Source organism: Pseudophryne corroboree, chromosome 6 (genome assembly GCF_028390025.1).
Source record: "Pseudophryne corroboree isolate aPseCor3 chromosome 6, aPseCor3.hap2, whole genome shotgun sequence".
Classification (NCBI taxonomy): Eukaryota; Metazoa; Chordata; class Amphibia; order Anura; family Myobatrachidae; genus Pseudophryne; species Pseudophryne corroboree.
The window spans coordinates 35926622-35945478 of NC_086449.1; the positions used below are offsets into that span (position 1 = coordinate 35926622).

Here is an 18857-nt window from a genome sequence, read left to right on the forward strand (position 1 = left end):
CTTCGTTTAAAAGTACACGCTATGAAATTTGCTCCGATATTCATTGGCCCTTATCCCATCGTGCAAGTCCTGAATCCTGTTGTCTGCAAATTGGGTTTGCCCTCTCACTTTCAGGTACCAAATTCTTTCCATGTTTCTCTCCTTCGTCCTCTCATTCTAAATCATTTCCATTTGGTGTCTTCTAGTCCAACCTCGATGGAGACCGAATCTGGAACAGAATTTGAGATCAAAACCATACTGGACTCTCGTTAGTATCACAAGAATCTACAGTATCTGGTAGAATGGAAGGGTTATGGATCTGAAGAAAGAACTTGGGTAAAGGCTCGATGAGGTCACTGCTCCTCGACTAGTTCGGAACTTCCTTTCTAGACACCCAACAAAACCAGGGAAGTGTCCAGGGGCCACTCCTAGAGGAGGGGGTACTGTCACATCGCCGCGGCCACCGCACTTGCCTCTCCGGGTGCGCTGGGTCGCCTGGCGATCGTCCCCGCTGGTGTGCTCCGGGTCCCGGGGGGTGGGCGAAGCCGGCGCGTCCAGCATCCGCGGAGATGGGCGGTCGGGTGACGTCATCGGCTCTCTTCCCTCCGTCAATCAAACTGGGGCGGAAAGTTCAAAAGCAGACGCCGGACAGAGCCCCGGTGCCTGAGTATCTTCTCTTTCCCAGAAAGTGGACTCCAGTGCTCTAGCCTGCAAGGTTTACCTACTACTACTTTGAAACTCCAGTGTTCCAGTGTGCGAGTGTCTCCAACTACTGCTTTCAACTCTGGTGCTCTTTTGCTGCACAGATCTCTGTGCCTCCAGCGTCCTGTGAGTATCTCAGAAACATAGATACCAGTGCAACCAGCGTTTAGCGAGACTCTCACCAATTCCTTCAGTGTCGTTCACCATCGCTCACAAGTTCATCAGTGTCTTTAAACATCGCTCACAAGTTCTTCAGTGTCTTTCACCATTGCTCACAAGTTCATCAGTGTCGTTCACCATCGCTCACAAGTTCATCAGTGTCTTTAAACATCGCTCACAAGTTCTTCATTCTTCAGTGTCTTTCACCATCGCTCACAAGTTCATCAGTGTCATGCACCATCGCTCACAAGTTCATCAGTGTCTTTAAACATCGCTCACAAGTTCTTCATTCATCAGTGTCTTTCACCATCGATCACAAGTTCATCAGTGTCTTTAAAAATCGCTCACAATTTCTTCATTCTTCAGTGTCTTTAAACATCATTCACAAATTCTTCAGTGTCTTTCACCATCGCTCACATGTTCATCAGTGTCTTTAAACATCGCTCACAAGTTCTTCATTCTTCAGTGTCTTTAAAGATCGCTCACAAGTTCTCATTCTTCTATGTGCTTCAGCATCGCTCCCCAACCCTTCTCATAGTAAAGTTCTTTAACGTTTTGCACCAATTATAACTGTCAAGTTCTGCATGAGGAAAAGCTATATCCGGCCATCTCTACTCCGACCCAGCTGTGGTTCCTCTTCCCGACCATCGGAAGAACCCCCGAGTTCTCAACACTCCCAACTCAGGTCAGTGACAGTGGAACTGCAACAATTAAAAATAATAACTGTCTATTTAAGTGCTTTAAGGAGATACAGAAACAGAATTGGGCATCCAGCATGAAAACACGTTTTTCCCTTAAAACTTTCTGCGCTTCACCCAATTTCATATATACTTGTTGTGGTTTAAAGACACACTTGAACAACTTTACAACAACATATTTCTCTCCAAGGACAGTGGCCCTCATTCCGAGTTGTTCGCTCGCAAGCTGCTTTTAGCAGCAGTGCACACGCTAAGCCGCCGCCTACTGGGAGTGAATCTTAGCATAGTAAAATTGCGAACGAAAGATTCACAATATTGCGATTACACCTCTCTTAGCAGTTTCTGAGTAGCTCGAGACTTACTCGGCATCTGCAATCAGTTCAGTGCTTGTCGTTCCTGGTTTGACGTCACAAACACACCCAGCGTTCGCCCAGCCACTCCCCAGTTTCTCCAGCTACTCCCGCGTTTTTCCCAGAAACGGTAGCGTTTTTTCACACACACCCATAGAACGGCCAGTTTCCACCCAGAAACACCAACTTCCTGTCAATCACATTACGATCACCAGAACAAAGAAAAAACATCGTAATGCCGTGAGTAATATTCCTAACTGCATAGCAAATTTACTTGGCGCAGTCGCAGTGCGAACATTGCGCATGCACAATAAGTGGAAAATCGCTGCGATGCGAAAAAAACTACCGAGCGAACAACTTGGAATGACCTCCAGTGAGCATACAAGACTTGTGTTTTAGCAAACCCTATGTCACTTTATTTTCACACATGTAGCCAAATTTCTGTTTTAATCAGCACTTCACAGAACACTTTGTGATTAAGGTTTACAACACTCACCACCCTGGATCTGTCGGCTCTGAGGATAGAAGTATCTGGCTGTCCTTTAGGATTCCATGAGGATTCCACACAGGTCTTACTGAACCACTGCGCTGTGTTTATTGAGATGTCAGGATGTTACCTTCGGCACATGCCTCTGGTTTCAGATGACACACCAACAAAAATATTCCCATAACCCTGACTAGACACGGCTGTCACCTCTCTAGTCACCGACTAACTAACTTGGCATCAGTTGCCCCACCCACAACACAAGACCAGCTACTCATGCCTCCTCCCATGTGGACTAGTTGAACAATCACACCCATGTGTACCACCTGTGAAGCTGTGTTGTGTGTGCAGGAAAATGTGAACGATTATCCCTAACTGCAGCATAAACCGGCAGACTATTTTTTTCCTTTTTGCCTATATATATATATATATATATACAGGGCCGTAACTACGTGTGTGCCAAGTGGGCTTGGCACACAGCGCACTTGACCTGAGGGCGCACGGCCAGCGGCATGTAATGAGTCAAATTGACTCATTACATGCCGCCTCTGAAGTCCGCGCCATGCGCCGCAGCCGCGCTGGAGGAGAGAGAAGCGCCAGAGGCAGCTGAGATGGAGGAGGAGGGAGGGGGACGGGAGCCGCAGCAGCGCTATTTCATTGGTAGTAAGCGCCGCTGCAGCTGTCCCCTCTCCTTCCGTATTGGCTGCCCGGCGCTGATGTGGATGCTGGGATGCGGTTCCTCCATCCCAGCATCCACAGCAGCGCCAGGCAACCAATACGGAAGGAGAGGGGGATGCTGCAGCGGCGCTTACTACCAATGAAATAGCGCTGCTGCGGCTCCAGTCCCCCTCCCTCCTTCTCCTTGTCCGATGCCTGCACACTGCACAGAGGGAGATGCCAGCACGAGGAGCCTGTCAGCGGGGAGAAGGTAAGTATATCCCCCTCTCTCTCTCTCTCTCTCTCTCTCTCTCTCTCTCTCTCTCTGGGGGACACCATCTGCCATAATGTGTAAAAAGGTGTCCTGGCTGCCGCAATGTGTAAAAAGGGGGACTGGCTGCCGCAATGTGTAAAAAGGGGGACTGGCTGCCGCTATGTGTAAAAAGGGGAACTGGCTGCCACAATGTGTAAAAAGGGGGACTGGCTGCCGCAATGTGTAAAAAGGGGGACTGGCTGCCGCAATGTGTAAAAAGGGGGACTGGCTGCCGCAATGTGTATAAAGGGGGCCTGGCTGCCGCAATGTGTAAAAAGGGGGACTGGCTGCCGCAATGTGTAAAAAGGGGTCCTGGCTGCCGCAATGTGTAAAAAGGGGTCCTGGCTGCCGCAATGTGTAAAAAGGGGGACTGGCTGCCGCAAAGGGGGCCTGGCTGCTGCAATGTGTAAAAAGGGGGACTGGCTGCCGCAATGTGTAAAAAGGGGGACTGGCTGCCGCAATGTGTAAAAAGGGGGACTGGCTGCCGCAATGTGTAAAAAGGGGGCCTGGCTGCCGCAATGTGTAAAAAGGAGGCCTGGCTGCCGCAATGTGTAAAAAGGGGGACTGGCTGCCGCAATGTGTAAAAAGGGGGACTGGCTGCCGCAATGTGTAAAAAGGGGGCCTGGCTGCCGCAATGTGTAAAAAGGAGGCCTGGCTGCCGCAATGTGTAAAAAGGGGGACTGGCTGCCGCAATGTGTAAAAAGGGGTCCTGGCTGCCGCAATGTGTAAAAAGGGGGACTGTCTGCTGTAATGTGTAAAAAGGGGGACGCTGTCGGCTGTAATGTATAAAAGGGGCTTTACCTGGTGTAGTGGCGCTACTGTGCAGCGTAATTTGCATAATGGAGACTACTGTGTACCGTAGTATGAATTGCTATTATTTTGTGGCCACGCCCCTTCCCCATGAAGCCACGCCCCTGTCCTGCATGAGGGAGGGGGGGCGCCAATGTCGTTTCTTGCACACAGCGCTAAAATGCCTAGTTACGGCACTGTATGTATATATATATATATATATATATATAGATATATATATATATATAGATATATATATATATATATATATATATATAGATATATATTGTATTTATAAAAATGCTGCTTATCAGATCACAGGGTATGCATTTTTCCCCCCAAGTTTACACACTAGTGTCTAGGAGCTATTTTAATACTGAAAACAAATAATTTTCATTTATATTTTCCTGTTACCTTTCACAATCAGACTGGTTCCTTCTCCATGTGCAGCCATGCGTCGTGATGTTTCTGTACTCATACACAGCTTGATCACCAGAAAGCAGTGGTAGGTAGCGCTGTCTTCTGCCTGCACCCCCTTTATGTGGAGATCTGCTAATCCTGTTATCTCTGTTCTTCCCTTATACCTGGGATGGACCATTTCCTGGTAGGGGTGGTAGGCGTAAGGGCCACTAGTGCTGTTCACTCTCCAGTAAGCGCTGACCCACAGGATATCCCTATCTCTGTAACCACTGATAAGTCTGTATGAGCAGTTGAGAGTCACGGAACCTTCTGTGTCAGCTGTGATATTATTTGTCTGCTTAACAGTAAAAGGTGAGGAGGACGATGAATCTAGAAAGAGAGAATGTGACATTGGATAAGGTGAGGAGGACGATGAATCTAGAAAGAGAGAATGTGACATTGGATAATTACAGAGCTCAACAATTATATAAATCAGTCAATGAAAGTAATTTAGAGTTAACTATTAGTACATGATGGAGGTGACCCTTGACCTTCCACATGTTTTGTGACTGGTAAAACATTTTTTGAGTATGGCATACATTGTTTTTATGTATCTTTACAGAAATAAAAAAACAATCAGTTAGAATATAGTTAATCGTACTTTGAAGTACTGTATATGTATCACAAGTTGAGACTTATGACCAATGATACAGTTGGTAGCAGGACCGCATTGGCAGCATTCCTCCCAGGGAGCTTTCCAGGTGGCCCGAACAGTTCGGGGGGACTAAAATCCTTTCAGGCCTGCATCATCTGCATGGGAATAAAGGTTGAGGTGGATGAGGTACACCAGCCTTTAGTAGGCTAGTATAGCAGCCCTGGTGGTGGAAGCCGCAGGCATCGAGCTACTCCTGCAGCTGTAAGCTTTGTTTTCACCACTTCCAACAGGTGTGTCAGCACACGGGCCAGGCAGGAGGCTGTGGCCCCCTCCACTGTTCCCACTGGTGGGGAGATGTGAATGGCAAGTCGGCAACACTGGTCATACTGTAGCTGGCAGATCTCACAGCCTCATCAACACTCCCTGCCTGCGGCTCCCATTGCTTCACCGACACCAGCCTGGGGACCAGAGGCGTAGCTAGGGTTTTCGGAGACCAGGGCAAGATGGAAAATGGCGCCCGCCCAAAAAAAAAAAACACAGCATAAGAAGAATGTGCGCGCGCCGGAAAAAAATGGGCATGGCCACACTCCAGAAGGGGTGTGGCCACGCATCAGAAGGGGTGAGGCCACTGAAAATGGCCCACAGTGCCAGTTACATTGCCCCACAGTGCCAGATACAATGCCCCACAGTGCCGGATATATGCCCCACAGTGCCAGTTACATTGCCCCACAGTGCCAGATACAATGCCCCACAGTGCCGGATACATGACCCACAGTGCCAGTTACATTGCCCCACAGTGCCAGATACAATGCCACACAGTGCCAGTTACATTGCCCCACAGTGCCAGTTACATTGCCCCACAGTGCCAGTTACACTGCCCCACAGTGCTAAATACATGCCCCACAGTGCCAGTTACATTGCCCCACAGTGCCAGTTACACTGCCCCACAGTGCTAAATACATGCCCCACAGTGCCAGTTACATTGCCCCACAGTGCCAGTTACTCTGCCCCACAGTGCCAAATACATGCCCCACAGTGCCAGTTACATTGCCCCACAGTGCCAGTTACACTGCCCCACAGTGCCAAATACATGCCCCACAGTGCCAGTTACATTGCCCCACAGTGCCAGTTACACTGCCCCACAGTGCTAAATACATGCCCCACAGTGCCAGTTACATTGCCCCACAGTGCCAGTTACACTGCCCCACAGTGCCAGTTACATGCCCCACAGTGCCGGATACATTCCCCACTGTGCCAGATATATGCCCCACTGTGCCAGTTACATGCCCCACTGTGCCAGATACATGCCCCACTGTGCTCTCTCTCTCCCCCCCCCTCCCCCCCGGTCACTCACCGCTTGCTCTGATATGTGAGGGGAGGAGAGTGCAGCGCAGCGCCTCTCCTTCCCCTCACCGCTCCAGGTCTCCGTCGGCTGTGTGGCGCCGGTTCGTTAGCCAATCAGAGCTCGCGGACCGGCAGCCAATCAGGAGCCGGTCCGCAAGCTCTGATTGGCTAACGCCGCCGGAGACCGGACACAGCAGCGCAGCTGGCAGCGCTGCTAGGGCTTTCAGCGGCGGTGAGGGGAGGGAGAGACGATGCGCTCTCCTCCCCTCACATTTCGGCTTGACGGGGGCAAGTTGGGCATGATGCCCTGGCCGCCGGTGGCGCCCCCCCTCTCCTGGGCCTGCCAAGGCGTCCAGGGCACGTGCCCCACTCGCCCTACCCTAGATACGCCTCTGCTGGGGACAATCGCTATCTGGATGCGCAGCCAGACCGTCTGACTTCAGTTTTTACTTTATCAAAGGGGAAGACAGCCAGGACTAGTTAAGTTCTCAATGTACATGATTAAGATATAAATAGTGTGTGTGGGGGTGGAGGTGGCGCAGTGGCGTGCGGTGGGGTGAAGCAGGTGATGCAGATCCTTTCTTGTCATACTACTGTTTGCACCAGAGTTTTGACTATCTAAAGTATATGAAAAATACTAAGGGGTATATTCAATTAGCAGCGATAACGGACTTTTCGCGTGAAAAGTCCGTTTTTCGCGCAAAAAACCGGACTTTTCCCGCGAAACGCAATTACAGCCTATTCAATTTTCCTGGAAAATTTATCGGTGATCATTTTTTCACTAATTTCACTTCACCTACTCTGAAGCAGGTGAAAAATTGGGAAAAGTCACTATTTTAAGGTAAAAATGTTTGGATATGGTACAGAACTCCTGGGACACCCCCCTTAATGGCTAATTAGGTACGTTGAGGTTTTTAATTATTTTTAATTGGCCAATAATGACATGTCATTTTTGGGGTGAAAAAGTACAAAGTGATGGAAATTGGGGTTCAAGGTATGGGACAGGTATATTGGGGTGCTTTATGAGTGGGACAGGTGTTTTTAAGCTTGCAGATGGGAGTAATCGGTCTGTTTCCACTTTTTTTTTAAAGTACCCTAAAATGACCCAAATATATACTTATACCCATTTTCATGTACCCCAAATTTAATGAGAGCATTTATTTTGCTCAAAAAAACTTGCTTTCTATCATTTTTTTTGCATTTTTTTTAAAAATGCATATAACAGCCATTTCACACAATTTAAGTCCCCAAAAACTCTCTAATGTGATCTCTAACACACTTCTCTTCTGTTTTCCTATGTTAGTTTAGCATTTTTGGGGGTACTGACTGATTTCCCCATTTTCACCTGCACTTTTCACTGCAAGAATTTTCAGGTGAAACCCGTCTGGAATTAAATAGGTGGAAAAACGGAGCGTTTTCGCGGCAATTTTCGCCCGATTGCCGCGAAAAATTTTCGGGTGAAAAATTGCCGCGAATTTGCGGATAATTGAATACCCTAGAAAGAATATATTAGAAATACTGTGGGGTATATTCAATTAGCAGTGATAACGGACTTTTCCCGCGAAACGCAATCACAGCCTATTCAATTTTCCTGGAAAATTTATCGGTGATCATTTTTTCACTAATTTCACTTCACCTACTCTGAAGCAGGTGAAAAGTTGGGAAAAGTCACTATTTTAAGGTAAAAATGTTTGGATATGGTACAGAACTCCTGGGACACCACCCTTAATGACTAATTAGGCACGTTGAGGTTTTTAATTATTTTTAATTGGCCAATAATGACATGTCATTTTTGGGGTGAAAAAGTACAAAGTGATGGAAATTGGGGTTCAAGGTATGGGACAGGTATATTGGGGTGCTTTATGAGTGGGACAGGTGTTTTTAGGCTTGCAGATGGGAGTAATCGGTCTGTTTCCACTTTTTTTTAAAGTACCCTAAATTACCCAAATATATACTTATACCCATTTTCATGTACCCCAAATTTAATGAGAGCATTTATTTTGCTCAAAAAAACTTGCTTTCTAACATTTTTTTTTTTGCATTTTTTAAAAAAATGCATATAACAGCCATTTCACACAATTTAAGTCCCCAAAAACTCTCTAATGTGATCTCTAACACACTTCTCTTCTGTTTTCCTATGTTAGTTTAGCATTTTTGGGGGTACTGACTGATTTCCCCATTTTCACCTGCACTTTTCACTGCAAGAATTTTCAGGTGAAACCCGTTTGGAATTAAATAGGTCGAAAAACGGAGCGTTTTCGCAGCAATTTTCGCCTGATTGCCGCAAAAAAAATTTCGGATGAAAAATTGCCGCGACTTTGCGGATAATTGATTACCCTAGTGTATCTTCTTTGTATTATTCTAATCATTTTATAGTCAAAATTCTGGAGTGAAATGTCTACGGCAGGTGAGGCATTGCCCCCCCCTCCCCCCACTTCCCCGCCTATCTTTTCCACACATCTCTGATCAAAACTCACCAAATTTCCAGCATTATATGCTGCACCTGTGTATAATGCCCACATGTATATACTGCTGCACCTGTGTATAATGCCCACATGTATATACTGCTTCGCCTGTGTATAATACCCACATGTATATACCGCTGCACCTGTGTATAATGCCCACATGTATATACCGCTGCACCTGTATATAATGCCCACATGTATATAGTGCTGCTGCACCTGTGTATAATGCCCACATGTATATACTGCTGCACCTGTGTATAATGCCCACATGTATATACTGCTGCACCTGTGTATAATGCCCACATGTATATACTGCTTCGCCTGTGTATAATACCCACATGTATATACCGCTGCACTTGTGTATAATGCCCACATGTGTATACCGCTGCACCTGTATATAATGCCCACATGTATATAGTGCTGCTGCACCTGTGTATAATGCCCACATGTATATACTGCTGCACCTGTGTATAATGCCCACATGTATATACTGCTGCTCCTGTGTATAATGCCCACATGTATATACTGCTGTACCTGTGTTAAATACCCACATGTATATACTGCTGGACCTGTGTATAATATCCACATGTATATACTGCTGTACCTGTTTAATGCCCACATGTATATACTTCTGCTCCTATGTATAATGCCCACATGTATATACTGCTGAACCGGTGTATAATGCCCACATGTAAGAAGAGAAACGTTTCTGCACCAGATATAAATAGGTTCAGGGAAATATTGATCTATTAAATAAACTGTGTTGTTATTGGTACGTCAGCAATGTGATCAAGTGCCACCCTCCAATTTGAAACAGACTAAATAAATTTAGAAGAGAGAAAGATTGGATTTTTATTGGCTGCACATTTTCCCAAAATATAGTTAAAATATAACCTTTAATAGTACACTATGGGGCTAGCTAGAGCGAAGTATAAAATGAGTGAAAGAAATTGTGTGGCGTGATATAAAGAAATATTGTGTTGGGTGAATAAAGATAAATGTTAAAATGATTTAATGTGTCCTGTCTTTATTTCTTCATTATATGTTATGCATTATATTTTCAGTGACTGTGTATATATTCTTATCAGTCATACTATGCGGCATGTATTCAACAACTGTTAATCCAGTACAATATTGCTCTCTGCATGTCAGCTCTGCCAATTTCTATTCAATGATGAATGCTTCAGTCTAGAACTCTATATGGCGTCTCAGTGCTGTTCCTGTTGTAACGGAATTTCAGAATAATAGATACAAGTTGTTTATTTCTTGTCAGCCAATTGTATTTTATATGTTGGCTGTTCTTACTATGTAATGTACACTGATTTGTACAGATTATGGGGGTCATTCCAACCCGATCGCTCGCTGCAGTGTATCGCAGCGCAGCGATCGGGTCGAATCTGCGCATTCGCCAGCGCCGCAGTGCACCGGCGCATGCTTGGCGGCCGAAGGCCGTTATATTGTAGCGATCGCCTCCGCCTGATTGACAGGCAGAGGCGGTCGCTGGTCGGGAGGGGCTGGACGGAGGCGTTAAGGCGTGGCCGGACCGTTGGGGGGGTGGGCCACGGCGGCTGCGTGATGTCACATGCAGCCGCTGCGACCCGGGCAGCAAGGAGGTTCTCCCGGCCAGCCGCAGGAGCTGCGCTGGCCGGGAGTTACTCCTGAAATGCAAAAGCATCGCTGCTGTGCTGGGCGTCCCCCCGCATGTCTGAGTGCCTGATCGTAGCTACGATCAACTCGGAATGACCCCCTATATTCAACACTGTTGCCGAGTAGTGTATAATTTCAACCACTTATATCTGCCACTGCTATATTGCTGTTAAACATTCATATTATGTATTATACATTAGTATTTACATAACCTTTTATTTTAAAAGGAATACCGCATCTCTGTAATAGTATTATAAAAGTGCTTTATGCACTAATCATATTGCTTTTTCATTTTGGTGCAGATACAATAGTCACCAGCCCTTAGGCTTAAGGGTATAAGTTAGTGTATACTTAAAGGGGGGTACACACGGAGAGATCCGTGCTTAGAATTTAAGCAATCTGACTAGATTGCCTAGATTTTAAGCACGGATCTGCCGTGTGTATGCCCCCAGCGATAGCGATGCGCGGCCCCGTGTGTCGCTATATTGGTCTGCATGCAGGCTCAAGCTAGCGGGTCGCTCACTTCAGCACTGTGTGAAGTGAGCGGCCCCCCGTCGTCGCCCCCCCCCTCGCTCAGCACATTGCGCTGTGCTGAGCGGAGGGAGAGATGTGTGCTGAGTGGTCTGTGTAAAGGGGGGTACTCAAGTAGCGATCGCTGCTTAAAATCTGAGCAATCTGACTAGATTGCTTAGATTTTAAGCAGTGATCACTCCGTGTGTACCCCTCAGTGATAGCGATGTGCAGCCCTGTGCATCGCTATCGCTGGTGCTAGATTGGCCAATCTAGCAGGTCGCTCACTTCACCCGCTGGGTGAAATGAGCGCCCCCCCCCCCCGTCTCCCCCCACACGCTCAGCACACATCGCGTTGTGCTGAGCGGGGGGAGAGATTTGTGCTGAACGAACCGCTCAGCACACATTTCTCCCGAAATCGGCCCGTGAATACGGCCCTTTAAGATCGCTCTGCACACATCTCCCCAGTCAGTACTGGCCTTTAGTTTATTATTCTCAATATCTTAGAGAGATGCTTAACTGGTGTTCAGGCAGTAATCCTATCCATGGCACCTTTACATGTTATACAGTAAGGCAAGCAGAAGTCTCAGTGCATTAATTAGTCAAACCAAACTCCTATATTAATCACACTTCTAAATTGTCAGTATGTTTGTACAATGAGCTATTTTAAGCTTTATATTATTGCTGGTTAGACAATGGTGGGCGTCCCCTCCTATGGACAACAGTAGTTTTGTTTGCATAGGTTTTTTGAATGCAAATCTTGCTGCTCACTTCACTATCAAATCAGTGTGACCTTTCCTGTACGCTGAGCAGTGGCTCCATACAGTTATACATTAATGCCGGTTATAGACATTAAAAACATGATATAGCAGGACACATCATATGCCTATGAGCATTTTCGCTTTTTTGAAAGCTTTTTCAAGCCTGCAGGGGAAGGCAGATGTAACATGTGCAGAGAGGGTTAGATTTGGGTGGGGTGTTTTAAAACTGAAATCTAAACTGCAGTGTAAAAATAAAGCAGCCAGTATTTACCCTGCACAGAAACAATATAACCCACCCAAATCTAACTCTCTCTGCACATGTTACATCTGGCCCACCTACAGTGCACATGGTTTTGCCTATTAGCTAACAAATTTGCTGCTATGATCAGATCTGAATTAGGACCTTTGCTCATTCAGAGACGCAGTGCACATGTGGACCCATGGTATCAGTAGTGTAAGGGACATTCTTGGACTGTGACTGGGGGGTAACAGGGAGGTGGCTTTGCATACACACGGATATATAGCAGATGTGTTGCTGGAAGCAGTTGCATACAAAGACGCTGAACTGCTCACACAGAAGACCATACTCTGCAGCTGTCATAGGGCTGGTGCAAGTCTAGATGGTGCAACTGTTGGTGGTGTCTAGTGATGTCTGAATCTGTTGGTCTAAATCCATCTCTGAACCAGGCCCATTCTGTTTCCTTGAAAGTGGCTGCTGGTCACCTGTCAGACTAGAGCAGTGGTCCTCAAACTCGGTCCTCGGGACCCCAAACAGATCATGATTTTCAGGCCACTTGTGAATCTTTACAATGTGACTGGGTCCTTTTTAATATCGCCTATACCCAGCTAGGTGACCTGGAAAATGTCAGCTGTCAGGGCTCCTGAGGACTGGAGTTGAGAAACACTAAACTAGAGGAACAGTCAGTGGGTTTTTATACCAAATATTGACCAACTTTCTCCAGAGTGGCCTTGTTTTCCCCAAGCCCTGACAGTGCGCAGTTTTGTACCATATTGCCAGTGCCATAACAGGGCTATACAATGCTGGCCATGCCCCCAACCACGCTCCCTGAACAATGTCATTATGATGTCATGAAGGGGGCGAGGCCACTAGTACAGATAAGTGCTGCACTACCTGAGGGTGCCTGCCTGGAGTTTCTAAAGGACGCTCTGCCCGACACTGCAGCATAGATGCTGGATCCAGGGTGCCATTTTAGACCCCTGTGGCCACACTGCTTGCACAGCCCTAGTTACAGCCCTGCATATCACATATCTTCTGTACTGGGGCGTCTCTAAAGAGGAGGGGACCCGTGTGCAGACTCCGTATGTGGGCGCCCTCCTCTCCCGTAGCTGTTGCGCCGCTGCTAGCGCGCTGAGCGTGCTAGACTCTGGCACAGTACCAGAGTCTACAGCGCATGCGCAGGGCTCCGAAAAATAGCCGCTGCAACATTTTTCCGTTGTCCTGTGCATGCGCTGTAGACTCTAGCACTATGCCAGAGTCTCTAGTGGTCAGTGCGCTAGCAGCGGCGCGACGGCATTGGAAGAGGAGGGGGCCCACACACGGACAGCGATGGATGCTGGAAAGGTAAGTATAGGAGAAATGGGTGCACCCATTATAGGGGGTGATTCCGAGTTGTTCACTCACTTGCTGATTTTAGCAGCATTGCACACGCTAGGCCGCCGCTCTCTGGGAGTGAATCTTAGCTTAGCAGAATAGCGAACTAAAGATTAGCAGATTTGCTATTACATATTTCTTTGCAGTTTCTGAGTAGCTCCGGACCTACTCACAGATTGCGATCAGTTCAGTCAGTTTCGTTCCTGGTTTGACGTCACAAACACGCCCTGCGTTCGGTCAGCCACTCCCTCGTTTCTCCAGCCACTCCCGCGTTTTTCCCTGGCACGCCTGCGTTTTTCCGCGAACGCCGTGAAAATGCTGAGTTGCCGCCCAGAAACACCCACTTCCTGTCAATCACACTACGATCACTTCAGCGTGGAAAAAACGTAGTTCGCTCGTGAGTAAATCTACTAAGTTCTTAGTAAAATTACTAAGCGCATGCGCTCTGCGTATCATGCGCATGCGCATTTTCCACCTATTCGCAGCATAGTGAAAAATCGGCAACGAGCGAACAACTCGGAATGACCACCATAGATACGCCACTGCTTCTGTATTTGCTTTTATTAGGTCAATGGATGTATTAAATCTTTATAAATGAAGCTTTAATAAATGATACAAGAATCTTATTATCATTGGGACCACAGAGTACACAGGTCTACTGTAAGTCATATCCTTACCTGCAATGACCAGCTCTGTGCTTGCTCTGCTTGTGAATGTTCCATTGCTGGTGGTCACCCTGCAGCAGTAATGGGTGTAAGAAGAGCTGTCAGATCTATGTATGCGCAGTGAGACATCTGTGGGGAAACTGACCAGCGAATACCGGTCATCTCTGTGTCGCTGGTCTGATGTGTAGAGATTATATGTATTATATGTGCAAAGCTCATTGTCTCCTCTATACCAGGTAACGTTTTGTACTGCCCCTGTGACCTCCTGCGGGTAGTGACAGGGGATGATGACCTCTTCTCCCGGGACAGCTATCAGCTCATCCAGCTGAGATATGGACCTGTCACCTACAGAGAGAATACAATGGGTACTGATTAGCAGAGGGTCCATTTGGATTTCAGAGATTCCACCTGACAAATGGTTTCATGATCTGGTTCCGATTTCCTCAGAATTATACAAATAATTATCAGCCACCTGGAATGGGAGGCTCATCATCATCATCATCATCATCAGCAGCAGCAGCAGCAGATGTCACATGTCCACGGCCTTATATAGGGAGCTCACCGCACCTTGGTACTTACTCTTCCTGCACTCTACTTGAGGAAATGTCTGTGTCTCTCTGACAGTGACTATAAGGGGCACTATGGTTGGTGTAGTGGTTAGCATTACTAACTCACAGCACTGAGTTCTTTTGTTCAACTCTCACCATATATATGTGTGTGTCCATGTGATAGGGAACATAGGGGCTAATTCAGGTTGGATCGCAAATCTCGATCCAACCGGAATTTTTGCAATTGCCCCAGGTGTCCCGCAGTAAATGCAAATGCCTCGGCCTGATTGACAGGCAGAGGCATTTGCGGGGCGGAAATTCTCCATTTCAAAGGCAGAGATGGACCATTGCAGGGGGCGGTGGCTTATGAACGGAGAAATGGCGGCGGCACTATCGGGGTGGCGTCTCCGATCAAAAAGATGGTGGCAGGCCTCCTGCTATCGCAGCCAGGCTGCGCCAGCAGGAGGCTTCCCAAATTTATGCAACTGCGCACTAATTGCGGTGCGATCGCAATTAGTACATGGTCACAGATGAGGGGGGGAAGGTTAGCATGCTGGGTGGCCTTGCCCTGCGATGGGCGGCCCCCAGCATGCAAGTGAAGCGATTGCAAATTCAGCTAAAAAATCTGAATTTGCAATCCTTACTGAATTAGGTCCATAGGGCCATTTTCCGCGGGCACTGGCTGCAGTGAGTGTTCTAGCCAGTTGTCGGTATCTATGAGGGGGATGAAGAAGAGTGGATGTTTTCCCATTGGATGCACCGCTCTCTCTGAGTTCGTTTTTGATGATTTAATGATTTGTTAAGTTACTTCCGGTCACGGAAGTGACTTCTGGCCAGTTCTCCATAAATAACTCAGTACTTGCTTGTTGAGCTATACAGCCACAAGCATGATGCAACTTGAACCGTGTAAGTACACTGGTATATAGGCCCTCATTCCGAGTTGTTCGCTCGTTAGCTGCTTTTAGCAGCATTGCACGCGCTAGGCCGCCGCCCTCTGGGAGTGTATCTTAGCTTAGCAGAATAGCGAACGAAAGATTAGCAGAACTGCTACTAAATAATTCCTTGCAGTTTCTGAGTAGCTCCAGACCTACTCCTAGATTGCGATCACCTCAGTCCGTTTAGTTCCTGGATTGACGTCACAAACACGCCCTGCGTTCGGCCAGCCACTCCCCCATTTGCCCAGCCACTCCTGCTTTTTTACCTGGCACGCCTGAGTTTTTTTTAGCACACTCCCTGAAAACGGCCAGTTTCCGCCCAGAAACACCCACTTCCTGTCAATCACACAACGATCACTTCAACGATGAAAAATCTTAGTTCGGGCATGAGTAAATCTACTAAGTTTTGAGCAAAAATACTAGCCGCATGCGCACTGTGTACTATGCGCATGCGCATTTTTGCCTTAATCGCTCTGTAGAGAAAATCGTCAACGAGCGAACAACTCGGAATGACCCCCATTGTTTGGAGTTGTTTTATCTTAAGTATTTGATGTGGCCGTTATTAGAGTGGATATGTTTCTATTATAGAAGTCTGTATATGTACCCTTCCATCTGAGTGGCTGTATCCTTGCTGTAATGGATAAAAAAACAGGTAACTGCTACTGGTGGTGATGGTAGAGGTTTATTGACTGGTTGACTGTTAGAGGTGATTGTCTGTATTATATATCTACAGTGTCTGTCCTCTCCACATATGTTTATTATTTGTTTTCGGCAGCATGTTCGATGCTGAGTCCTTTGACATAAGCATTTCCACTAGATATGAGCGGGTTCGGTTCTCCGAGAACCGAACCCCCCCGAACTCCACGTGGTTTACACGGGTCTGAGGCAAGTTGTTCCCGCCTGACTCGGAAAACATGAACGAGGGAAAATGTCACCATCCCGCTGTCGGATTCTCGCGAGATTCGGATTCCATATAAAGAGCCTCGTGTTGCAGCCATTTTCACACGTGCATTGTAGAGAGAGCAGAGAGGACGTGGCTACGTTCTCTCAGTGGCAAATCTCAATATCAGTGCTCAGTATCAGCGTTTACTTATTGCTGCTCAGTAATACTAGAAGTGTGTCTCTCTTGTTCTGCATATTGCTGCTCAGTGTCAGTTCTCAGTTGTATCCTCATCAGTGCTCAGTACCACTGTCATTGTCTTGTGCTGCATTGTGGTGCTCAGTAATACTACAGTACATTACTAATATACTAGTCCAGTGTCTTGTGCTGCATCTTGCTGCTGTAGGGCGCTGTGGTAGTGTCCTGTCACTGTGCATAGGTCATCATCATTCTAGTCACAGTGGTATCTGGTATCTATCTAGTAGTATCTAATTCCAGACATTACCGCCGTCTAATTCCAGATATATTACTGGCATATAATTCCACACATTAAAAAATGGAGAACAACAATGTGGAGGGTAAAATAGGGAAAGATCAAGATCCACATCCACCTAGTGCTGAAGCTGCTGCCACTAGTTATGGCAGAGACGATGAAATGCCATCAACGTCGTCTGCCAAGGCCGATGCCAATGTCATAGTAGAGAGCATGTAAAATCCAAAAAGCAAAAGTTCAGTAAAATTACCAAAAATTCTAAATTAAAATTGTCTGAGGAGAAGAGTAAACTTGCCAATGCCAATATGCCATTTACGACACGGAGTGGCAAGGAACGGCTAAGGCCCTCTCCTAAGTTCCTCATGACTACTAGTTCAGCTTCACATGAGGATGGAAGCACTCATCCTCCCGCTAGAAAAATGGAAAGAGTTAGGCTGGCAAAAGCACAGCAAAGAATTGTGCGTTCTAAATCACAAATCCCCAAGGAGAGTCCAAATTTGTCGGTGGGTGCGATGCCTGACCTTCCCAACACTGGACGGGAAGAGGTGGCTCCTTCCACCATTTGCACGCCCCCTGCAAGTGCTGGAAGGAGCACCCACAGTCCAGTTCCTGATATTCAAATTGAAGATGTTACTGTTGAAGTACACCAGGATGAGGATATGGGTGTTGCTGGCGCTGAGGAGGAAATTGACAAGGAGGATTCTGATGGTGAGGTGGTTTGTTTAAGTCAGGAACCCGGGGAGACACCTGCTATCCATGGGATGATTAAGGCCATTGACATGCCTGGTCAAAATACCAAAAAAATCACCTCTTCGGTGTGGAATTATTTCAATAGAAATGCGGACAACAGGTGTCAAGCCGTGTGTTGCCTTTATCAAGCTGTAATAAGTAGAGGTAAGGACGTTAACCACCTCGGAACATCCTCCCTTATACGTCACCTGGAGCGCATTCATCAGAAGTCATTGACAAGTTCAAAAACTTTCGGTGACAGCGGAAGCAGTCCACTGACAACTAAATCCCTTCTTCCTCTTGTACCCAAGCTCCTGCAAACCACACCACCAACTCCCTCAATGTCAATTTCCTCCTTAGACAGGAACGCCAATAGTCCTGCAGGCCATGTCACTGGCAAGTATGACGAGTCCTCTCCTGACTGGGATTCCTCCGATGGATCCTTGAGTGTAACGCCTACTGCTGCTGGCGCTGCTGTTGTTGCTGCTGGGAGTCGATCGTCATCCCAGAAGGGAAGTCAGAAAACCACTTGTACTACTTCCAGTAAGCAATTGACTGTCCAACAGTCCTTTGCGAGGAAGATGAAATATCACAGCAGTCATCCTGTTGCAAAGTGGATAACTCAGGTCTTGACAACTATGTTGGTGTTAGACGTGCATCCGATATCCACCGTTAGACTTAGAGAATTGCTTATGGTAGTGTGTCCCCAGAGCCGGCCCTAGCCAATATGATGCCCTAGGCAAGATTTTGGCTGGTGCCCCCTAGCACCACTGCTGGTTCTGACTCTGACCTTGCACTTCTTTCCCAGAACCATCACCCCTCAGCCATAGCAGTCCTTATTTTGGTGTTTGTACCCCCTATATTTTAAATAGGAACAGTTTGCACATTTGGCGCACATCCCAAAAAGGGGTGTGTTTTTGCTGGCAAGGGGCATGGCCACACAATAGTAACCCCAATTCCAAATACGCCACACAGTACTGCACTTTATTCACATTTGATCATGCGATAGTTTCCAAAATTCATATTACATTACATCCCACAGTAGTATCACTTTACCTTATAAACGTTACTCCTCGCAGTAGA

General features: G+C 46.9%; 1 protein-coding gene across 5 annotated transcripts in view; it reads right to left on the reverse strand.

The window, feature by feature from the left end:
- The window catches only part of LOC134935988 (uncharacterized), a 99673-nt gene that overhangs the window by 18363 nt on the left and 62453 nt on the right, over positions 1-18857 (reverse strand). For all 5 annotated transcript variants that reach the window (XM_063930856.1, XM_063930852.1, XM_063930855.1 and 2 more), the window contains 2 exons: positions 14202-14534; positions 4546-4920 (listed from right to left, as the gene is read on the reverse strand). In XM_063930856.1, the coding sequence (XP_063786926.1) occupies positions 4546-4920; positions 14202-14534 (708 nt within the window). The remainder of the gene's footprint in view (positions 1-4545; positions 4921-14201; positions 14535-18857) is intronic.